Source organism: Eptesicus fuscus, chromosome 14 (assembly GCF_027574615.1).
Source record: "Eptesicus fuscus isolate TK198812 chromosome 14, DD_ASM_mEF_20220401, whole genome shotgun sequence".
Taxonomy (NCBI): Eukaryota; Metazoa; Chordata; class Mammalia; order Chiroptera; family Vespertilionidae; genus Eptesicus; species Eptesicus fuscus.
In genome coordinates this window covers 50795652-50815673 of record NC_072486.1, presented here as the reverse complement: position 1 = coordinate 50815673, position 20022 = coordinate 50795652, and the positions used below count along the sequence as shown (strand labels likewise).

General features: G+C 38.6%; 1 protein-coding gene across 2 annotated transcripts in view; it reads right to left on the bottom strand.

Annotated features, from left to right (window-relative positions):
* TPK1 (thiamin pyrophosphokinase 1) overlaps positions 1–20022 on the bottom strand; it is a 274215-nt gene that overhangs the window by 151636 nt on the left and 102557 nt on the right. For both annotated transcript variants that reach the window (XM_028128971.2, XM_008153985.3), the window contains one exon: positions 1499–1571. In XM_028128971.2, coding sequence (XP_027984772.2) covers positions 1499–1571 — 73 coding nt within the window. The remainder of the gene's footprint in view (positions 1–1498; positions 1572–20022) is intronic.

The window sequence follows — 20022 nt, the reverse complement described above, 5'->3', positions numbered from 1 at the left end:
TCACAATAGCATTAACAATATGAACACCTTAAGCTGTATGTTATTGTTAATTTCAAGTTGTAATGAATAGTTTTATTTAAAACTAGTGGCCCAGTGCATGATATCCATGCACATCAAAAGGGGATTAATTAGAGGAAATAATTTAATATTGCTAATTGCCCTTTCTCTATAATAGAAGTGTCAGAGATGAAAGAAAATTAGTAAAATGTATATGAAAACCTTCCTCCTGTCAGAGTCTGGGGCAGACTATGGGACCCAGAGTCAAGTCCCCGCCCACCCACATGCACCTCAAAATCACATGAGACCCAGACCCAGCCAGCCCCTGCCCCCATTGGGCTAGATCCAGACCTGGCCAGTCCCACCCTTGTCAAACCCCGCCGGGCAGGGGACGTAGGCTCATGTTCCCTGGCCCGGCGCCAGGACGGGGGGCATGGTCTGAGGTCCCCCAGCCCAGACCAGGGTGGGGGATATGCCTTGAGGTTCCCTGTCAATCCCCGCTGGGTGGGGAGCATGTCCTGAGGTCCCCCATCAAGCCTCGCCAGGTGGGGGGGCATGGCCTCAGGTTCCCCGGACCAGCACCAGGAGGGGCACACAGCCTCAGGTCCCCCATCAAGTCCCACCGGCAGGGGGGTACAGCCTCAGGTCCCCTGTCAAGCCCTCTGGGCAGGGGGTGTGGACTGAGTTCTCTTACCCCAGCACTGGGGGTGCCCCTTGAGGTCCCCCATCAAGCCCCGCTGGGTGGGGAGCATGGCCTGAGGTCCCCTGTCAAGCCCTACGGGAGCAGGGGAAGGCGTAACCTCAGGTCCCTGCTGATTGCTCGTTAAGGCTCCTTATGGGAACTTAGCTTTAGCTGTGGGTGCCGCCATCTTTGTGACGGAGTGATGGTCAATTAGCATATTCCCTCTTTATTAGATAGGATAGGCTAACAATAGTTTCAAAAAACTAAAATATTTTCAATAAACTAAATATAATAAACAGGTTTATTCAGAATAGGTAATAATATTTTTTAAAAAACTAAATATTAAAGAAAAACTGTGGCTCTATATGCATTTTTATAAAAACTCATTTACAATGATATTTTTATTAGTTTGCAAGGTAAAAAATGGATACAAATGTAAATCAATCAGGAATTTGTTAAGTAAAATATAGTTCATTCATTAAATGATATTAAAAGTGATTTGTGAAAAATAGATAGCAACTAATGAGGATGTAGGCAATGATAGTACATTAAATTAGTCCATAAGCTATAAATGTATTTTAAAAATATGTGCTTAAAGTACTAAGCATTAATGCTTACCTGGTGGTGACTGAATTTCTAAACTTGTATTTCTACTTGCCGTTCTCTAAATTTCCATTTGAATGTATATCATAATAGATACAAATTTTTAAAAAATAACCAATTAGTTGGTCAATACCTACACATACACAAAGGAAACCAGGAAAAACATAGGAAAAGCAATCATATGAGAAATATTTTAAATATAGAATTATGTCTTACCTTAACAGTATAGTATTCTCTAACTTCAGGCCTAATAGAATCAAAGTCTCCACTGATGAATTCAGGCAAAAAGCTGAAAGAAAGAGTTCTGAGTCAACTAATTAAGACTACTTACTTGTTAATCTTGAAAACTATTATTATAAGGATCAAAGGAAAAGGGAGTCTATTTTTAAGTGAATAGAATGTCAAAGATGTCAAATTTCACTCTTGGTTACAATATAGTATGACTGGGGCACTCCACATAACCAAATAATTAATCAACTTAATCACACTATCAAGTCAGTATTTTACCATGCTTCAATAAATAAAGATTAAAGAAGATTATTACTTTAGAAAACTTCCAGGTCAACAACCTTAAAACAAAGACTCAATCTTTGCATATTACCTTTTACATATATTCAAACCTTTATAGTATTGTACCCTCACAGAAGTTCAGAACTCTCCAAAGATTCAAATAGAGCATATGAGGAGGAGGAGGAGGCATTCTTTGCAGAGCAGGAGTCAGGTCAAAGACAGTTTCCATATAACATATTGACATATTTCTAGAAACAGGAATCTTCAAGATAGGTTTGAAATACTACAAAGGTTACCGTTACTAAATAGAGGGAGAGGATTCCCAAAAGTGGATGTTTCTAATTCTACCACAATTATCTTATTCCTCTTTGATAAGATACCATTTATAGTTTTTCAGAGCTCATTTCAGAGATCTTACCTTACTCTTATCTACATAAGCCATCCTTTATTTATTTATTTTTTATATAACATCTGTATGACCTGGTAGAATTTGTTCGCACTTAGAACATCTAACTGTGGAAAAATAAAACTTCCCTGGATTTCTCAGTGCTCTGCATAAAGCCCTAGCCTCAAGAGACTCAAGAAGGTATATGATGCAAAGAAGGGAATGTTTGCTTCCAAGTCCTCCAGAAATATTCTATTCTACACCTATCATGAGAATTAGATCTGTAACCATTTATCTAGTTAATTGTTCTGATTCAAAAGAAGAATAAAACTTCAATATGTATTCTCAAGAGGGCCAAACGTTACATAATGAAGACAGGTACTTTTATCTCCCTGGGTATTACATGTCAAAACAGATAAAGCCCCAAAACTTGGAGACATCTCTAGGTCATAAAAGACAAGATACAGGAGACTATCCAGCTACTAGAGAGATATTTTACTGATGATGAATTTTACTGATGATGTATATTTTACTAACATTGTCCTTTTACATAATGTTTAACTTCTTAACTCAACTGGAAATATTACTTCTTAGGTCTAACTCAGAGATTTTTCAACCTGTGTGCCATCAGAATGTTTAGAACATGCAATACCTGACTATTTAATCAGGGGCACTGAGCCGTTATTTCTTAGACTGTCAAGTAAAAAAATAACAGAAATAACAGCCAACACCAATAGCTGACCCTCCGGTGTGAATGAATAAAAATTTTACCTATTTTTTTTCAGATTGGCAAAAATATAACATTTTTTGATGTTCTAGTAATTAGTTTATGTGTGCCATGAGATGGAAAAGGTTGAAAATTGCTGATCTAACCTAATCTAACTACCTGTGTTGGACCAACTCTTCCTTGAGCTGTGTGTTCCTAGGACTAAATGGTAAGAGGAAGTTCTACTTCATAGATCTGTGTTGCATAAACTGATTCCTTTTTATTCTGTTTGTTTTTTTGTTAACCAATAATGGTTGCTTATTTCAATTTTTAGTAATTAATAAAATTTTTATATTAGTTGTTTCCAGAACTATTCGCTGAACGTCAACCATGCACAAATGACAATAGTTCATTTCAGAATAAGGCAGAATTGGGAAATAAAGTACCTAGGTTTTTAAATCACCTTGCCTGATTTCAACAATTTCTCATCAACTTTTCTTCTCAAAATGTCTGCATGGCTAGTACCCAATTTACTTCTTCATGTGAGGCAGACATTTTAACTTAGGACTCTGGTTCTATGCAGCTGAATTATACTACTTCCTAATAAGACTGACCTTATATGACTCTACAAACTTTAGTACCTCAGATATCTAGAATCCATTTGGCAGTTTCCAAATATGATATTGATTTTGACAATAAAAATGAAAAATAAAAACTGACATGTATAGGCAGCTAAATGTCCTCTTATGATATATCATTTAAAAGAGAATGAGATCTCTTTTTAATATATACTATGAATAACAAAAGAAGGCAATCATGTATAAATTCATTTATGTTTTCATATAAAACATTAACAGGAAAATTATATAGATAAAAGATAATTAACTTGGACTAACTTTTAATATAATTTTATCTAATATAACATAAAGGCTTTAAAAATGAATCAGGATGCTAAATTCTAAGAAGACTCATGCCCAAAATATACCTGGTATACAAGACTAAAATTGTTAATACCTTTTCATCATATAATATACTAGTTTTTGATACTTCCTGAAATGTACTTTCAGACACCGTACTTGACAGCCCATCTCACATTTCCTGGAGGCACCTGGTGCCATTGGAACCTGGACATTCTGAAGAAGTAAGTATTGGGGATGACACTTCACAGATGCAGAGGAACTACATTATGACAAAAAAGACAATTTACACGGGAAGATTATTTTTCAGAACTCTTTGAGAACTGACTTCACATAGCAACTGACTAAGGGTATATGGACTGTGTCACTGCTGATTGCATTTCTGTCTCCTGTTGACAGATCAGACCAGTATGCCTCCTTCTGGCATCCTCAATCTACGGGTACTGACTTGTTTTCCAAATGCTCCATTAGTGGCATGGGCTCCTTTATATTTACATTTAACTTTTACAGCACTTGCCACACACACTCGACAAAATAAGAGTCCAAAAGGGGCTGCCATTAGTTAATGAGATTTAAGCTCCATTACTTGTAATAATCAAGAAGAGGTTGACAGTTATAAAATATGCATAAACATAATGTGTTAGACTACAACTACTCTTTCATAAGTCATTTCCTAAGACTCTGTGGAGGGATGGATATCCTCCCACAGAGCCTTCCTTGCTCCCACAGAGAAAAGCAATCCTGTATAACTTATATAGCTCTAAATCCATAACTTTCCATCACATTCTAAGCAACTTCTATAAATATCTTTTAGCTTCTACTACTATAAGTTCTTTGTAGCAGGATCTCTGACTGATCTTGGTGTTCCCCAGAGCACCAAGCATACACATGTTGATAATAATGTAATAGATGAATGGGGTAAAGGAGGAGTAGGGTGGGAAGTAATGAGGGGATGAAGGAAAGAGAAGAAAGCGTGGGAGGAAAAAGGAGAAAAGGACGAGGGTCAGGGGAGAATGGGAAAGAAGATAGGAAGAACGGGAGGGAAGGAGACAGGAGGAGGTGAAAATGGTCAAAAGGGAAGAGAAGGGCAAGGAGAGGGAAGAAAGAGGAGGTGGAGAGTGGAAAACAAGAATGAGTAAAGAAACATTTATTTAAAAATTTCTATTATGCCTGTCTCCCTACTTTCTGGCTTGTCCAAATTATTTCACCTTTCTGAGCCTCGTTTCTTCATATGTAAAATGAGGACAATTTGGAGTGGTATGAGGATTAATATATGTAAAGCACTTAGAGAATGCCTGGCATACAGCAAGCATGATTTAAGCTATTTGGGTAAAATAACAGTTATTACTAGACAAACTAAATAATTTGCCATAGTCTGCAACAGTGATGGCGAACCTATGACACGCGTGTCAGCACTGACACGCGTAGCCATTTCTGATGACACGTGGCCACTGAAGCGGCCGCATGCCGAGGATGAAACATTTGCTGCTCCTGAGGATGAAACATTTGCGAAATAATGTTTTTTTCCTCAAAGTGACACACTACCAGAGTTATGCTCAGTTTTTTGGCGAAGTTTGACACACAAAGCTCAAAAGGTTGCCCATCACTGGTCTACAACAAGGATAATAAGAGCTAGAACCAAACTCCAAGCACAGGCAGCCCAATCTTTGTTCTTCAATGGCCAAGTCTACAGCCTCTCACCAACACACGTGCAGGAAATAAAACAAAAGTTTCTCATGGAGAAAAGTTTTGCACATAAATGCATTATCCCCTCTGCTAATTTTATTAATGAGTGATAATTTGGTCAAACTCTAATTTTGGAAAGATATCACTGAGGCTGAAGAAAAATGTTTGTGCTGGTTGCTATAGGAAGGATAGGATTTTGATTAAAAGAATTTTGATTAAAGAACTATGTCAATAGTTCTGGAAGTGCTAGCCATAGCAATTAAGACAACAACAAGAAGAAATAAAAGGTATCCAAATGGGAAAAAAAAAAAAAGACGCAAAACTGTCATTATTCGCAGGTGACATGATACTGTACATAGAAAACACTAAAGACTCCATCAAAAAATTATTAGACTTAATAAATGAATTCAGTAATGTAGCAGGATACAAAATTAACACCAATAGAGAACTTACAAAAAGGGAGATTAAAAAAACAATCCCATTTACCATTGCATCAAAAAAATTAAGATACCTAGGAATAAACTAAGGAGGTAACAGACCTGTACTTGGAAAACTACAGGACACTGAAAAAAGAGATAAAGAGATAGAGGAAGACATAAACAGATGGAAGAACATACCATGTTCATGGATTGGTAGAATCAACATCATTAAAATGTTCATACTACCCAAAGCAATCTATACATTCAATGCACTCCCCATTAAAATGCCAACGGCATATTTCACAGACCTAGAATGAACTTTCCAAAAATTCATCTGGAATAAAAAAAGATCCCGAATAGCTGCAGCAATTCTGAGAAAGAAGAACAAAGTAGGTGGGATCTCAATACCAGATACCAAGCTGTATTAAAAGCCACTATTCTCAAAACTGCCTGGTACTGGTATAAGACCAGACATATAGATCAATGGAATAGAATAGAGAACCCAGAAATTGACCCAAACCACTATGCTCAATTAATATTTGACAAAGGAGGCATGAACATACAATGGAGTCAAGACAGTCTCTTCAATAAATGGTATTGGGAAAAATTGGACAGATACATGCAAAAAAATGAAACTAGATCACCAACTTACACCATATACATACAAGAAAAAAAAAAACACCCCTAAAAATGGATAAAGGACTTAAACATAAGATGGGAAACCATAAAAATATTAGAGGAATCCACAGGCAGCAAAATCTGAGACATATGCCTAAGCAATATCTTCATCAATACAGCTCCTAGGGCAATGAAAACTAAACAGAAAATAAACAAACAAGACTACATCAAAATAAAAAGGTTCCATACAGCAAAAGAAACCATCACCAAAACAACAAGAAAGCCCATTGCATGGGAGAACATCTTTGCCTATGTAATCACCGTTAAGGGTTTAATCTCCAACATTTACAGGGAACTCATACAACTTAACAAAAAGATGATAAACAACCCAATCAAAAAATGAGCAACAGACCTAAACTTTTCAAGAGGACCTAAGAATGGCCAAGAGACATATGAAAACATGCTCAAAGTCACTAATTATCTGACAGATGCAAATCAAAACAACAATTCGGTATCATCTCACACCTGTCAGAATGGCTATCATCAACAAATCAACAAATGACAAGTGCTAGCGAGGATGTGGAGAAAAAGAAACCCTCATGCACTGCTGGTGGAAATGCAGACTGGTGCAGCCACTGTCAAGAACAGTATGGAGTTTCCTCAAAAAACTAAAAATGGAACTCCGATTTGACCCAGTGATCCCACTTCTAGGAATATATCCCAAGAAACTAAAAACACCAATCAGAAAGGATATATGCACCCCTATGTTCATAGCGGCACAATTCACCATAGCTAAGATTTGGAAACAGCCTAAGTGCCCATCAACAGATGAGTGGATTAAAAAAATGTGGTACATCTACACAATGGAATACTACACTGTGGTAAAAAAGAAGGAATTCTTACCATTTGCAACAGCATGGATGGAACTGGAGAGCATTATGCTAAGTGAAATAAGCCAGTCGGAGAAAGATAAATATCACATGATTTCACTCATTTATGGAATATAATGAACAACATAAACTGATGAACAAAAACAGATCCAGAGACAGAGAAGCATCGATCAGACCGTCAAACCTCAGAGGGAAGGTAGGGGAGGGTGGGGGTAAGGGGGAGAGATCAACCAAAGGACTTGTATGCATGCATATAAGCCTAACCAATGGACACAGACACCGGGGGGGGGTGGTGGTGGTGGTGGTGAGGGCATGAGTTGGGGGGTTGGGGGACAATGGGGAGATAAGGACACATATGTACTACTTTAATCAATAAAGAAAAATAAATAATAAAAAAGAACTATGTCAGGAGGACATAGAGAACATTGTTAAAAGAGTATGACTAGAGATACAAGACAAAAAAAAAGGCACTCAGTCTAAAGAAAATAGGAATTAATCACTCAAAGATTTGGGCTAGCATTCTCTATAAAACTGCCTAACTTAATCAAGGGGGAAAACTTGCAAAAAAAAAAGAGGGTGATCCAAAATGCCATAAGTAAAAAAGGTTACCACCACATTTTGACTCTGTTTATAGATAATCACTTCAACTGTTTTCATAGGTCTCTTAACATAATACATGTGTCAGAGGATATTTAAATACCTGTAGAAGCTTGAAAGAAATAGTGAAAGTGAATGAATAAAGCTGTTTAAATTGACTGTGTCAGCAGATAGATTTTTTAAATTTAATAAAGCATATCTTAATTTAATAACTAAAAAATAAAATTTATAAAAGGGAATAAAAAGGGAAAATTAAAAATGATATGGAAACTCTTAGAAGCTTATAATAAGAACAATAAATGTCTAACAGTCACTGAGGCTATTATAAGTGACTCCTAGTCAAGTTATCCTAGTAAGATAATGTCTCATCTCTTAAGATATTTAAGCTCATTTTCTCAAACTGATTAGCCCAGGAATCAGTAAACAGCTTTGCTTTCCAAAATAACTGCTTAAGACATCCTTGATAGGCCAATGAACACCTGGAAAAAACAAAAACGACAACAGAGAAGATACAGATAGAATTTCCCCATTATTCACTTAAAATGAAGATTAAAGATAAAGTGGGGAGGAAGAAATGATCGGGAAATATATACATAACTTTCTAAAAAACTTGTTGAATTAAACATAGAGGGAAAGGCAAACACACACACACACACACACACACACACACACACACACACACACCACAAAACAACAACAACAAAAAAACAGAAAGAGCCAGGCTTGGGGTAGTAAGTGAATCAGAAAGGGAAGGAAAAGGTTCATGACAGTGGATACTGCATGAAAAGTTATAAATATAAATAAATGAGATCATAAAAGGAGAATGAGAGATACAAACAATGTCCATATTCAGGAAATGAAAAGAAGGAAGACATGAGAGGTAAAGAAACGGTCTTAATGGAGAGCACAGTATAACACAAAAGTCACTTCATCACTTCTGAGATCACAGCTGCCCTTTGCTGTAACTAATTATTTTCCAAAAGTGGTTGGAGGGAGAGAGAAAAGGAATGAGGGAGGTTGTATGACTGGACACCTAGCTATGGAGTTATTTTCTTAGAAGGAGGCAGTGATGGTACAGGTGGGGGTGGTGTCAGAAAAGGCTGTGGATATTAAGGAGAATTGCGCTAAGCCTAACAATACGGAGTAAAATGTTTCATCTTTTTTTAAGTTGTTTTTTTATGTGTTTTTTTTTAATTTATCTTTGTTGTTGAAAATATTACAGATGTCTTTTTTTTTCTCATGGACCCCTTCAACCCTGCACCTGCCCCTTCATCTTTTCTTATTTACAAACACGAAAGAGACCCAAAGCATATACACAGATTCCAATTCTTCACCTTAACAAATATAAAAACGACTAGCTCACTGTTAGTGAGTTGCTCCATGTAATGTATTTGCTTTATGCTTCTCTCTGTGATTCAGTGGAGATATGACACACAGAATTCAGGAACACAGATAAATGCCATTAGGGTCACTAATAGGCTGTTGCTCCTATCAATTTGTCCAAAGCCAAGCATAACGAGCTGCATAGCTAATAAGTCTGCTAGTAGTGTTTTTAATCCTTCTTTTCGCCCCACAACTTCTCTCATAGTAAAAACTAAACTTTACCTAAGAAAATAACAATAACGTAATTTCTTAATGCATATGCTGTTCTGCCAAAGCCAGTATTGTATTTTCTATCCTTGTGAGTTTCCGTTTTTATCTTGCTGTTTTATCCATTATGTTTGAATGTGTGAACCATTATCTTAACAAACAGGGACTGGAGGCTGGAAAGATCTCTACAGTACTTAATAGTTTCTGTTTCATAGGAAAATAATTCAATCAGATGATAATGGCTTAGGTACAGATCACCTTGAAATCATAAAATCATTAGATGATGAACACCATTAATAAAAGTAAAAGGCATAATAGAGAACATATTTCAATGAAATACAAACGGCAACTATCTTTGTTCAAGTAGAGATGACATCAATAGTTTATTCAAATAGTAATAAAATAAAGGAACAATCAAATAGACAAAATATATCACATTAAAGAGAAATTTAAACATCCTATATAATAAAAGAGTAATATGCAAATTGACCGTACCTCTGCTACACTCACAAGCCACACCTCCATCCAATCAGGAGCAAATATGCAAATAAACCCAATCAAGATGGCTGCGGCCACAGAGAGCAGGAGGGAGGCTTGGGTTTCCCCGGCATTGGAGGAAGACAAGCTTTCCGCCTGCCCTTGCTGGCCTAGGCCTCCACTCAAGGCTACAAAGTTTCAATGATAGAAGGTAAATAAATCCAAACAGAAATGGCAGCAGCCACGGAGCTGGAAAGAGCAGGAGGCTAGGGTTGCCCCCAGCGATGGAGGAAGCCAAGCTTCTGAAGCCCTGGCCTGCCTTGGCCTCTGCTTAAGGCTACAAAGTTTCAATTATAGAAGATACATAAATCCCAACAGAAATGGCTGTCTCCATGGAGCAAGGAGGAGGCTTGCCTCCACTCCAGGATACAAAGTTTCAACTGTAGAAGATAAATAAATCCCAGATACCAGGGCCTCCACTTGGGTCGCCAGGAGGTGTGGCCAGCCTGCAAACCACCATAGGCCTCTTGCCCAGGCCGCCCCACACCCCAAGGGAACCCCCACCCTGATTTGGGACACCCTTCAGGGCAAACCAGCTGGCCCCCACCTATGCACCAGGCCTCTATCCTATCTAATAAAAGAGTAATATGCAGATTGACCATCACTCCAACACACAAGATGGCTGCCCCCATGTGGACACAAGCTGGCCACCAAAAGATGGCCAGCAGGGGAGGGCAGTTGGAAGGGACCAGGCCTGCAAGGGAGGGCAGTTGGGGGCAATCAAGTGTGCAGGGGAGGGCAGTTAGGGGTGACCAGGCCGGTAGAGGAGGGAAGTTGGGGGGGACCAGGCCTGCAGGGGAGGGCAGTTAGGGGTAAACAGGCTGGCAGGGAAGTGGTTAGGGGGGTGATCATGCTGGCAGGCAGAAGCAGTTAGGGGCAATCAGGAAGGCAGGCAGGCAAGCAGTTGGGAGCCAGCAGTCCTGGATTGTGAGAGGGATGTCCGACTGCCTACCGGGATCGGGCCTAAGCGGGAAGTCGGACATCCCTCGAGAGGTCCCAGATTGGAGAGGGTGCAGGCTGGGCTAAGGGACAACCCCCTCTGTGCACGAATTTCATGCACCGGGCCTCTAGTCTTTATATATTTCTCTAATAGTCATATATATGTATATAGCTTTTACATTTTCAATCTCCAAAGACCACATATTGCCATATTGTTAAACCTAATAGTCATTTCTCCCCTGTTATTTTATCATCAGAAGCATTTATCACAATTGGCCATTCTCTATTTCTTGATTCTCCTTCACTTGATCTAGGGAGTATGATTTCCTGGTTTCTGCTGTGACTCACTGTTTACTCCAACCCAGATTTAAGCATTTAAGATATAATATATACACACCCATGCAGAGATACATACATATGCATACACTATAAATATACAAACAATGGGTTGTTTTTTAGGGTGGTAAATGTTTCTGTTGTATTTTACATAACCGTTCTAAAATATTTCAGCATGTTCTTAAACTCTGGCTACAGGAGGCAACACTGAAGCCTTCAAAGAATACAGTATCCAACAATGCTCAGCTCTCTAATCAATGCTGCATGTGATAAGTTCAGAGCTCTTCTTGGTGTAATTGCCATTTGAATATTTTCTCACATAATTTATTAGTTAGCCCTTGCTTAAGCTGAATTCTAGCTGTTCCTTTTCTGTGCCTTAACAACAGAAAGGCCATAGCTGGCTCAGGTGCAATCTCATCATCAAGTCATATTTCATGTCCCATAAAGATGTGTCAACAAATCATAGATAACTTGTTGTTGGAGTTATTCTGCTTACTTTCGGTCCAATAATACAAAACCAACATTTTAATGATAAGGAAACCATGCAGGAAGTATCTAGGTGTGTGTGCGCAAGTATGTGTGTATGTGCATTCATTTAAACGTATATGAAAAATCAGATAGTTAAAAACAATTATACACACATATACACAAATACATATCCTACCTAATAATAGACAAATATGCAAATTGACTATACCTCCGATACACCCACAAGCCATGCCCACAAGCCAATCAGAGTGAGCATGCAAATTAACCCAAACCAAGATAGCTACAGCCAAAGAGAGCAAGATTTCCTAGGTAACAGAGGAAGCCAAGCTTTCCTGCCTGCCCTTGCCAGGCCTAAGCCTCCACTCAAGCTACAAAGTTTCAATTATAGAAGGTAAATAAATTCAAACAAATGGCGGCAGGATGGAGCTTGAGAGAGCAGGCCAGTGTTGCTACCAGCAACAGGGGAAGCAAAGGTTTCCACACACCCTGGCCGGGCCCACCCACTTAAGGCAACAAAGTTTCAATTATAACCCCAACACAAATGGCTGCCGGCCACTGAGGGAGCCCCAGGCTGGGCTCCGCTCCAGGCTACAAAGTTTCAATTGTAGAAGGAAAATAAATTCCAGATACCAGGGCCTCCACTTGGGTTGCCAGGGGGCATGGCTGGCCTGCAAACCACCACAGGCCCCTCGCTCAGGCCGCACCACACCCCAAGGGAACCCCCACCTGATCCAGGACACCCTTCAGAGCAAAACAGCTGGCCCCCACCCCTGTACCAGGCCTCTATCCTATCTAATAAAAGAGTAATATGCAGATTGATCATCACTGCAACACACAATATAGCTGCTCCCATGTGGTCAAAGATCCTGCCCCCATGTGGACACAAGATAGCAACCACAAGATGGCCAGCAGGAGAGGACAGTTGGGAGGCACCCGGCCTGCAAGGGAGGGCAGTTGAGAAGGACCAGGCCTGCAAGGGAGGACAGTTGGAGGTGATCAACCCTGCAGGAGAGGGCAGTTAGGGGTGACCAGGCCGGCAGAGGAGGGAAGTTGGGGGCAAACAGGCTGGCATTGGAGTGGTTAGGGGGTGATCATGCTGGCAGGCAGAAGCGGTTAGGGGCAATCAGGAAGGCAGGCAGGCAAGCAGTTGGGAGCCAGCAATCCTGGATTGTGGAGGGATGTCTGACTGCCCGTATAGGCCCGATCCCAGGATCGGGCCTATACGGGCAGTCGGACATCCCTTGAGGGGTCCCATATTGGAGAGGGTACAGGCTGGGCTGAGGGACAACCCCCCTCCGTGCACGAATTTCATGCACCGGGCCTCTAGTTAATATACATACACACACAGTATTATGTGATTACTCTCAATATTATCTATTTTTATTTCTTTCCATTTTTTATTACGGTATTATATGTGTACATATCTTACCATTGCCCCCCCACCCCACTCCCATACATGCCCTCACCCCCCCGAGTTTTGCGTCCATTGGTTTTGCTTATATGCATGCATACAAGTCCTTCAGTTGATCTCTTATCTCCCCCACCTCTCCCTAACCTTCCCGCTGTAATTTGACATTCTTTTTGATGCTTTACTGTCTCTGTATCTATCTTTTTCTTCAACAGTTTATAATTTTCTTTATTATTCATAAATGAGTGAGATAATGTGGTATTTTTCTTTCACTGAATGGCTTATTTCACTTAGCATGATGTTCTCCTATTCGATCCAGGTTGCTGCAAATGGTAAGAATTCCTTCTTCTTCTTTTTTTTTTTTTTAATATATTTTATTGATTTTTTACAGAGAGGAAGAGAGAGGGATAGAGAGTTAGAAACATCGATAAGCTACCTCCTGCACACCCCCTAATGGGGATGTGCCCGCAACCAAGGTACGTGCCCTTGACCGGAATCGAACCTGGGACCTTTCAGTCCGCAGGCTGACGCTCTATCCACTGAGCCAAACCAGTTTCGGCAAGAATTCCTTCTTTTTTATAGCAGCATAGTATTCCATTTTGTAAATGTACCATAGTTTTCTGATCCAGTCATCTGCTGATGGGCACCTAGGCTGTTTCCAAATCTTAGCTATGGTGAATTGTGCGGCTATGAACAAAGGGGTACATCTATCCTTTCTGATTGGTGTTTCCAGTTTCTTAGGATATATTCCTAGAAGTGGGATTACTGGGTCAAATGGGAGTTCCATTTTCAGTTTTTTGAGGAAATGCCATACTGTTCTCTACAGTGGCTACACCAGTCTACATTCCCACCAGCAGTGCAGGGGGGTTCCTTTTTCTCCGCATCCTTGCTAACACTTGTCGTTTGTCGATTTGTTGATGATAGCCATTCTGAATGCTGTGACTTGGTACCGCATTGTTGTTTTGATTTGCATCTCTCGGATACTTAGTGACTTTGAGCATGTTTTCATGTGTCTCTTGGCCTTCCATCTGTCTTCTTTTGAAAAGATTCTATTTAGGTCCATTGCCCATTTTTTTATTGGATCATTTATCTTCCTCTTATTAAATTGTATAAGCTGCCTGTAGATATTGGAGATTAAACCTTTATCAGTGATAACAATTGCAAATATGTTCTCCCATACAGTGGGATTTCTTGTTTTGTTGAGTTTCTTTTGCTGTAAAAAACCTTTTTATTTTGATGTAGTCCCATTGGTTTATTTTCTCTTTAGCTTCCATTGCCCTAGGAGCTGCATTGATGAAGATATTGCTTAGGCATATGTCTCAGATTTTGCTGCCTGTGGATTCCTCTAGTATTTTTATGGTTTCCCGTCTTATGTTTAAGTTCTGTATCCATTTTGTTTATATTTGTGTATGGTGTAAGTTGGTGATCTAGTTTCATTTTTTTGCATGTATCTGTCCAATTTCCCCAACACCATTTATTGAAGATACTGTCTTGACTCCATTGTATGTTCATGCCTCCTTTGTCAAATATTAATTGAGCATAGTGGTTTGGGTTGATATCTGGATTCTCTCTTCTATTCCATTGATCTATATGTCTGTTCTTGTGCCAGTACCATGCTGTTTTAAGAACAGTGGCTTTGTAATACAGCTTGAAATCTGGTATTGAGATCCCTCCTACTTTATTCTTCTTTCTCAGGATTGCTGTGGCTATTCGGGGTCTTTTTTTATTCCAGATGAATTTTTGGAGATTTCTTTCTAGGTCTGTGAAATATGCTGTTGGTATTTTAATGGGGAGTACGTTGAATATATAGATTGTTTTGGGTAGTATGAACATTTTAATGATGTTGATTCTACCAATCGATGAACATGGTATGTTCTTCCATCTGTTTACGTCTTCCTCTATCTCTTTTTTCAGTGTTCTGTAGTTTTCCGCATATAGGTCTTTTACCTCCTTAGTTAAGTTTATTCCTAGGTATCTTAATTTTTTTGGTGCGATGGTAAATGGGATTGCTTTTTTAGTCTCTCTTTCTGTAAGTTCACTATTAGTGTATAGAAAGCCATAGATTTCTTGGCGTTAATTTTGTATCCTGCTACATTGCTGAAATTATTTATTAAGTCTATTAGTTTTTTGATGGAGTCTTTTGGGGTTTTTATGTACAATATCATGTCATCTGCAAATAAGGGCAGCTTTACTTCTTTTCCAATTTGGATGCCTTTTATTTCTTCTTCTTGTCTAATTGCAATTGCTAATACTTCCAGTACTATGTCAAACAGGAGTGGTGAGAGTGGGCATCCCTGTCTTGTTCCTGTTCTTAGGGAAAATAGTGTTAGTTTTTGACCATTGAGTATGTTTTTGTGGGTTTATCATACATAGCTTTTATTATGTTGAGGTATGATCCTTCTATTCCCACCTTGTTGAGAGTTTTTATCAAGAAAGGGTGTTGGATTTTGTCAAATGCTTTTTCTGCATCAATTGATATGACTATGTGATTTTTATCTCTCAGTTTGTTTATGTGATGTATCACGTTTATTGATTTGAGGATATTGTACCATCCTTGCATTCCTGGGATAAATCCTACTTGGTCATGGTGTATGATCTTTCTGATGTACTGCTGGAGCCAATTTGCTAGAATTTTGTTGAGGATTTTGGCATCTATGTTCATGAGGGATATTGGCCTGTAATTCTCTTTCATTGTGTTGTCTTATCAGGTTTGGTATTAGGGTGATGCTGGCTTCATAGAAGGAGCTTGGAAGTGTTCCTTCCTCTTGAATTTTTTTTGAATAGTCTGAGGAGGATAGGTTTTAGTTCTTCCTTGAATGTTTGGTAAAACTCTCCTGTGCAGCCATTAGGCCCCGGGCTTTTGTTTGCCAGAAGCTTTTGGATGACTGCTTAAATTACTTCCATAGTTACTGGCATATTGAGCTGTTTAGATTCTTCCTGATTCAATTTTGGAAGGTATATTTTTCTAGGAATATATCCATTTCCTCCAGGTTGTCCAGTTTGTTGGAATAAAGTTGTTCATAGTATTTTGTAACAGTCCTTTGTATTTCGCCGGGGTCTGTTGTTATTTCACCTCTTTCATCTCTGATTTTGTTTATTTGGGTCCTGTCTCTTTGCTTCTTGGTGAGCCTGCCTAGAGGTTCATCAATATTGTTTATCCTTTCAAAGAACCAGCTCTTGGTTTTGTTGATCTTTTGTATTGTTTCTTTGGTCTCTATGTCATTTATCTCCGCTTGATCTTTATTATTTCCTTCCTTCTGCTTACACTGGGCTTTTCTTGTTGCTCTCTTTCTAACTCTTTGAGTTGTAGGGTTAGGTAATTTATTACCATTGTTTCTTGTTTTTTGCAGTAGGCTTGTAGAGCTATGAACTTCCCTCTCAAGACTGCTTTCACTGTGTCCCATAGATTTTGGATTGTTGTGTTTTCATTGTCATTTGTTGCCATGATGTTTTTTATTTCTTCCTTGATCTCTCTGGTAACCCAGTCAGTGTTTAATAGCATGCTGTTTAGTCTCCATGTGTTTCATTTTTTTTGGATTGTTTTTATTGTAATTGATTTCCAGTTTTATGCCACTGTGATCTGAGAAGATGCTTGATATGATTTCTATCTTCTTGAATTTGGAGAGACTTTGCCTATGTCCCAACATATGGTCTATCTTTGAAAATGACCTATGTGCACTTGAGAAGAATGTATGTTCTGTGGCTTTGGGGTGAAATGTTCTGAAGATTTCAATTAATTCCATCTGGTCTAGAGAGTCATTTAGGATTGATGTTTCTTAGCTGATTTTTTGTTTAGAGGATTTGTCCAATGGTGATAGTGGGGTATTAAAGTCTCCTACTATGATCGTATTGCTGTTAATCTCTCCCTTGATATCCTCCAGGAGCTTTTTTTATGTATTTGGGTGCTCCTGTATTGGGTGCATATATGTTTACCAGAGCTATTTCTTCTTGTTGGATTGCTTCCTTTAGTATTATGAAGTGGCCTTCCTTATCTCTTTATGTCCTTCACTTTGAGATCCAATTTGTCAGATATAAGTATTGCTACCCCAGCTTTTTTTTCATTTCCATTCGCCTGGAAAACCTTTTTCCATCCCTTCACCCTCAGTCTGTGTGCGTCTTTTTTTCTGAGGTGGGTTTCTTATAGACAGCAGATATATGGGTCTTGTTTTCTTATCCAATCTGTTACCCTATGTCTTTTGATTGGGGCATTTAATCCATTTACATTTAGTTATTATTGATAGGTACTTATTTGTCGCCATTTTTATTCTATACCCGCTTCCTCTTTCTTTCTTTCTTTCTTTCTTTCTTTCTTTCTTTCTTTCTTTCTTTCTTTCTTTCTTTCTTCTTTCTTTCTTTCTTTCTTTTTCTTTTTTTTTTTTTTCAGCAGACCCTTTAGCATTTCTTGCATTGCTGGTTTGGTGGTGATAAATTCCCTTAGTTCTTTTTTGTTTGTGACGCTCCTGTTTTCACCTTCCAATGATAGCCTTGCTGGGTACAGTATTCTTGGATTCAGACCCTTCCTTTGCATGACTTTGTATATTTCATTCCATTCCCTTCTTGCCTGATGAGTTTCTGTTGAGAAATCAGTTGCTAGTCCGATGGGGGTTCCTTTGTATGTAACTTTCTGTCTCTGGCCACTTTTAAGATTCTTACTTTGTCGTTGGTGTTTACCAATTTAATTATAATGTGCCTTGGCGTCGGTCTTTTGGGGTTCATTTTGCTTGGGACTCTGTGAGCTTCTTGGATTTGTGTGGGTTTTTTCTTCCCTATATCAGGAAAGTTTTCTGTCATCATTTCTTCAAACAGGTTTTCTATTCTTTGCTCATTTCCTTTCCTTCTGGAACCCCTATTATGCAGATGTTGTTTTGTTTCATGTTGTCCCAAAGTTCACTTAGGCTCTCCTCCTGCTTTTTAATTTTTTTTTCTAGAAGCTGCTCTACTTGGGTATTTTTTTCCATCTTGTCTTCTAGCTCACTGATGCAGTCCTCTGCTTCTTCTAGTCTACTCTTGATGCTTTCTATTGAGTTCTTTACAGCAGCGATGTCATATTTCATTTCTTCTGGGTTCTTCTTCATTTCCTCTTGGTTCTTACTGATATTGTCAAATTTGTCTTCCATTCTTTTCAGCCACCTTATGACCATTTCTCTGAATTATTTCTCTGATAGGTTGCTTGCCTCTAATTTGTTTACTTCCTTTTCTGGTGACGCCTGCTTTTCTTTCATATGTGGGCTGTTTCTTTGTCTCCCCATGGTCTTTCTTCTCCGATGTCCGGTTATGTAGTTCTCTCTCTCCTGCATTGATTTAAAGGTACAAAATACAACACAACCAGGTACAACACACAAGGCACTGAACAGCGATGTATTCATGATATTAATAACCTCCAATAAAGGTGACCACCAGAGAAAGGCAAATTAGAGGATAGGAGAGAAAGAAGAGTAAAAAGAAAGAAGAAAAAAAAGGAGTGTCAAAATGAAACTGGGAAAAGGAGAAAAAAAATAAGAGAGACTAGAACGAGACTAAGAGAGAAAAGAGGAACAAACTACATTGGGGAGGAAACTCCAATAGAACAACCACTAATCACAGCAAATGCCAGCAACAAGTACCTGGAGATTAATACAACCTACAACACCAACTAATATCAAGTAAGGCAAGGGAAAACAGAAGTAAAAAACAAACAAAAACACAACAAACAAAAACAAACAAAAAAAGAATAAGCAAAACAATCTCACAAAAAAGCATAAAAATTCGATATAATCAACATTCAAGCAAACAACTACAAAAGGACAGAAAGAAAAACAATTTTTTTTTTTGATAGGACAGTGAAGAGAGAGGTGTGTATGGACTAGGAGCAGGGGATTGGAAATTAAATATATAAGTAGGGTGAAATTTTAGCAGGGGGTAAACAGAAAGAATAGGGAAAATCTAGAGCAGGAAAGGGTTAAGATAAACAGGACACTAAAAGGGGAAAGGTTAGGAAGAGAGAGATGGCATAAAGGTAGAGTTGAGATAGAATGAAATGATGGTGAAGGAAAGATGAAAATAGACTGTAGAACACTAATCCCGAAGTAAAATAAAGAGAAAATAAAATGACACTTTAAAAAACCCCAAAATAAATAAAATAAAAAAGCTAAAATAGTAGTAGTAATAATGCTGATTGCAAATAAAAATGTAATAATTAAAAAGGTAAAATCAAGTGAGGAAAAAAGAAAAAAAATAGTTTAAGTAAATGATGCCAAAAATGAAAATTAAAAAATAAAAATTTAAAAAATTAAAAAAATATAATAAAATGTGTAGTAGTGAAGGTCATTCACTTCCTCTATTGTTCTGTTTGGCATGCCTGCTTCCCAGTCTAGACAGTATTGCAGTTCCCTGTGTTTCAATGCTCCTCAGTGTTGTAATCCAGTCCTGATTTTCAAGCAGGCAGTGTCTTAATTTCTGGTATTCCTTTATTTTTTATTACACTAGGGTCAATTTGTGATTCAGCCTCTGGGTGGCAGTGTTCCTGGGTTGACTTCCAGGAGTCTAAGGCCTCTCTAGCCTTTTTTCTCTGTGGCACTCAACCGATTTGCGGAGGCTGGTGAGCAAGTTCAAGCAGACTGCACACCCCTGAAACTCCCAGGCTATCCCTCCATGTCAGATCAAAATGGGTTGCTCTTTAGAGATCCCCCATTAGCAGCTCTGTGGACCCCCTTCCACAATCACGGATCAAACTT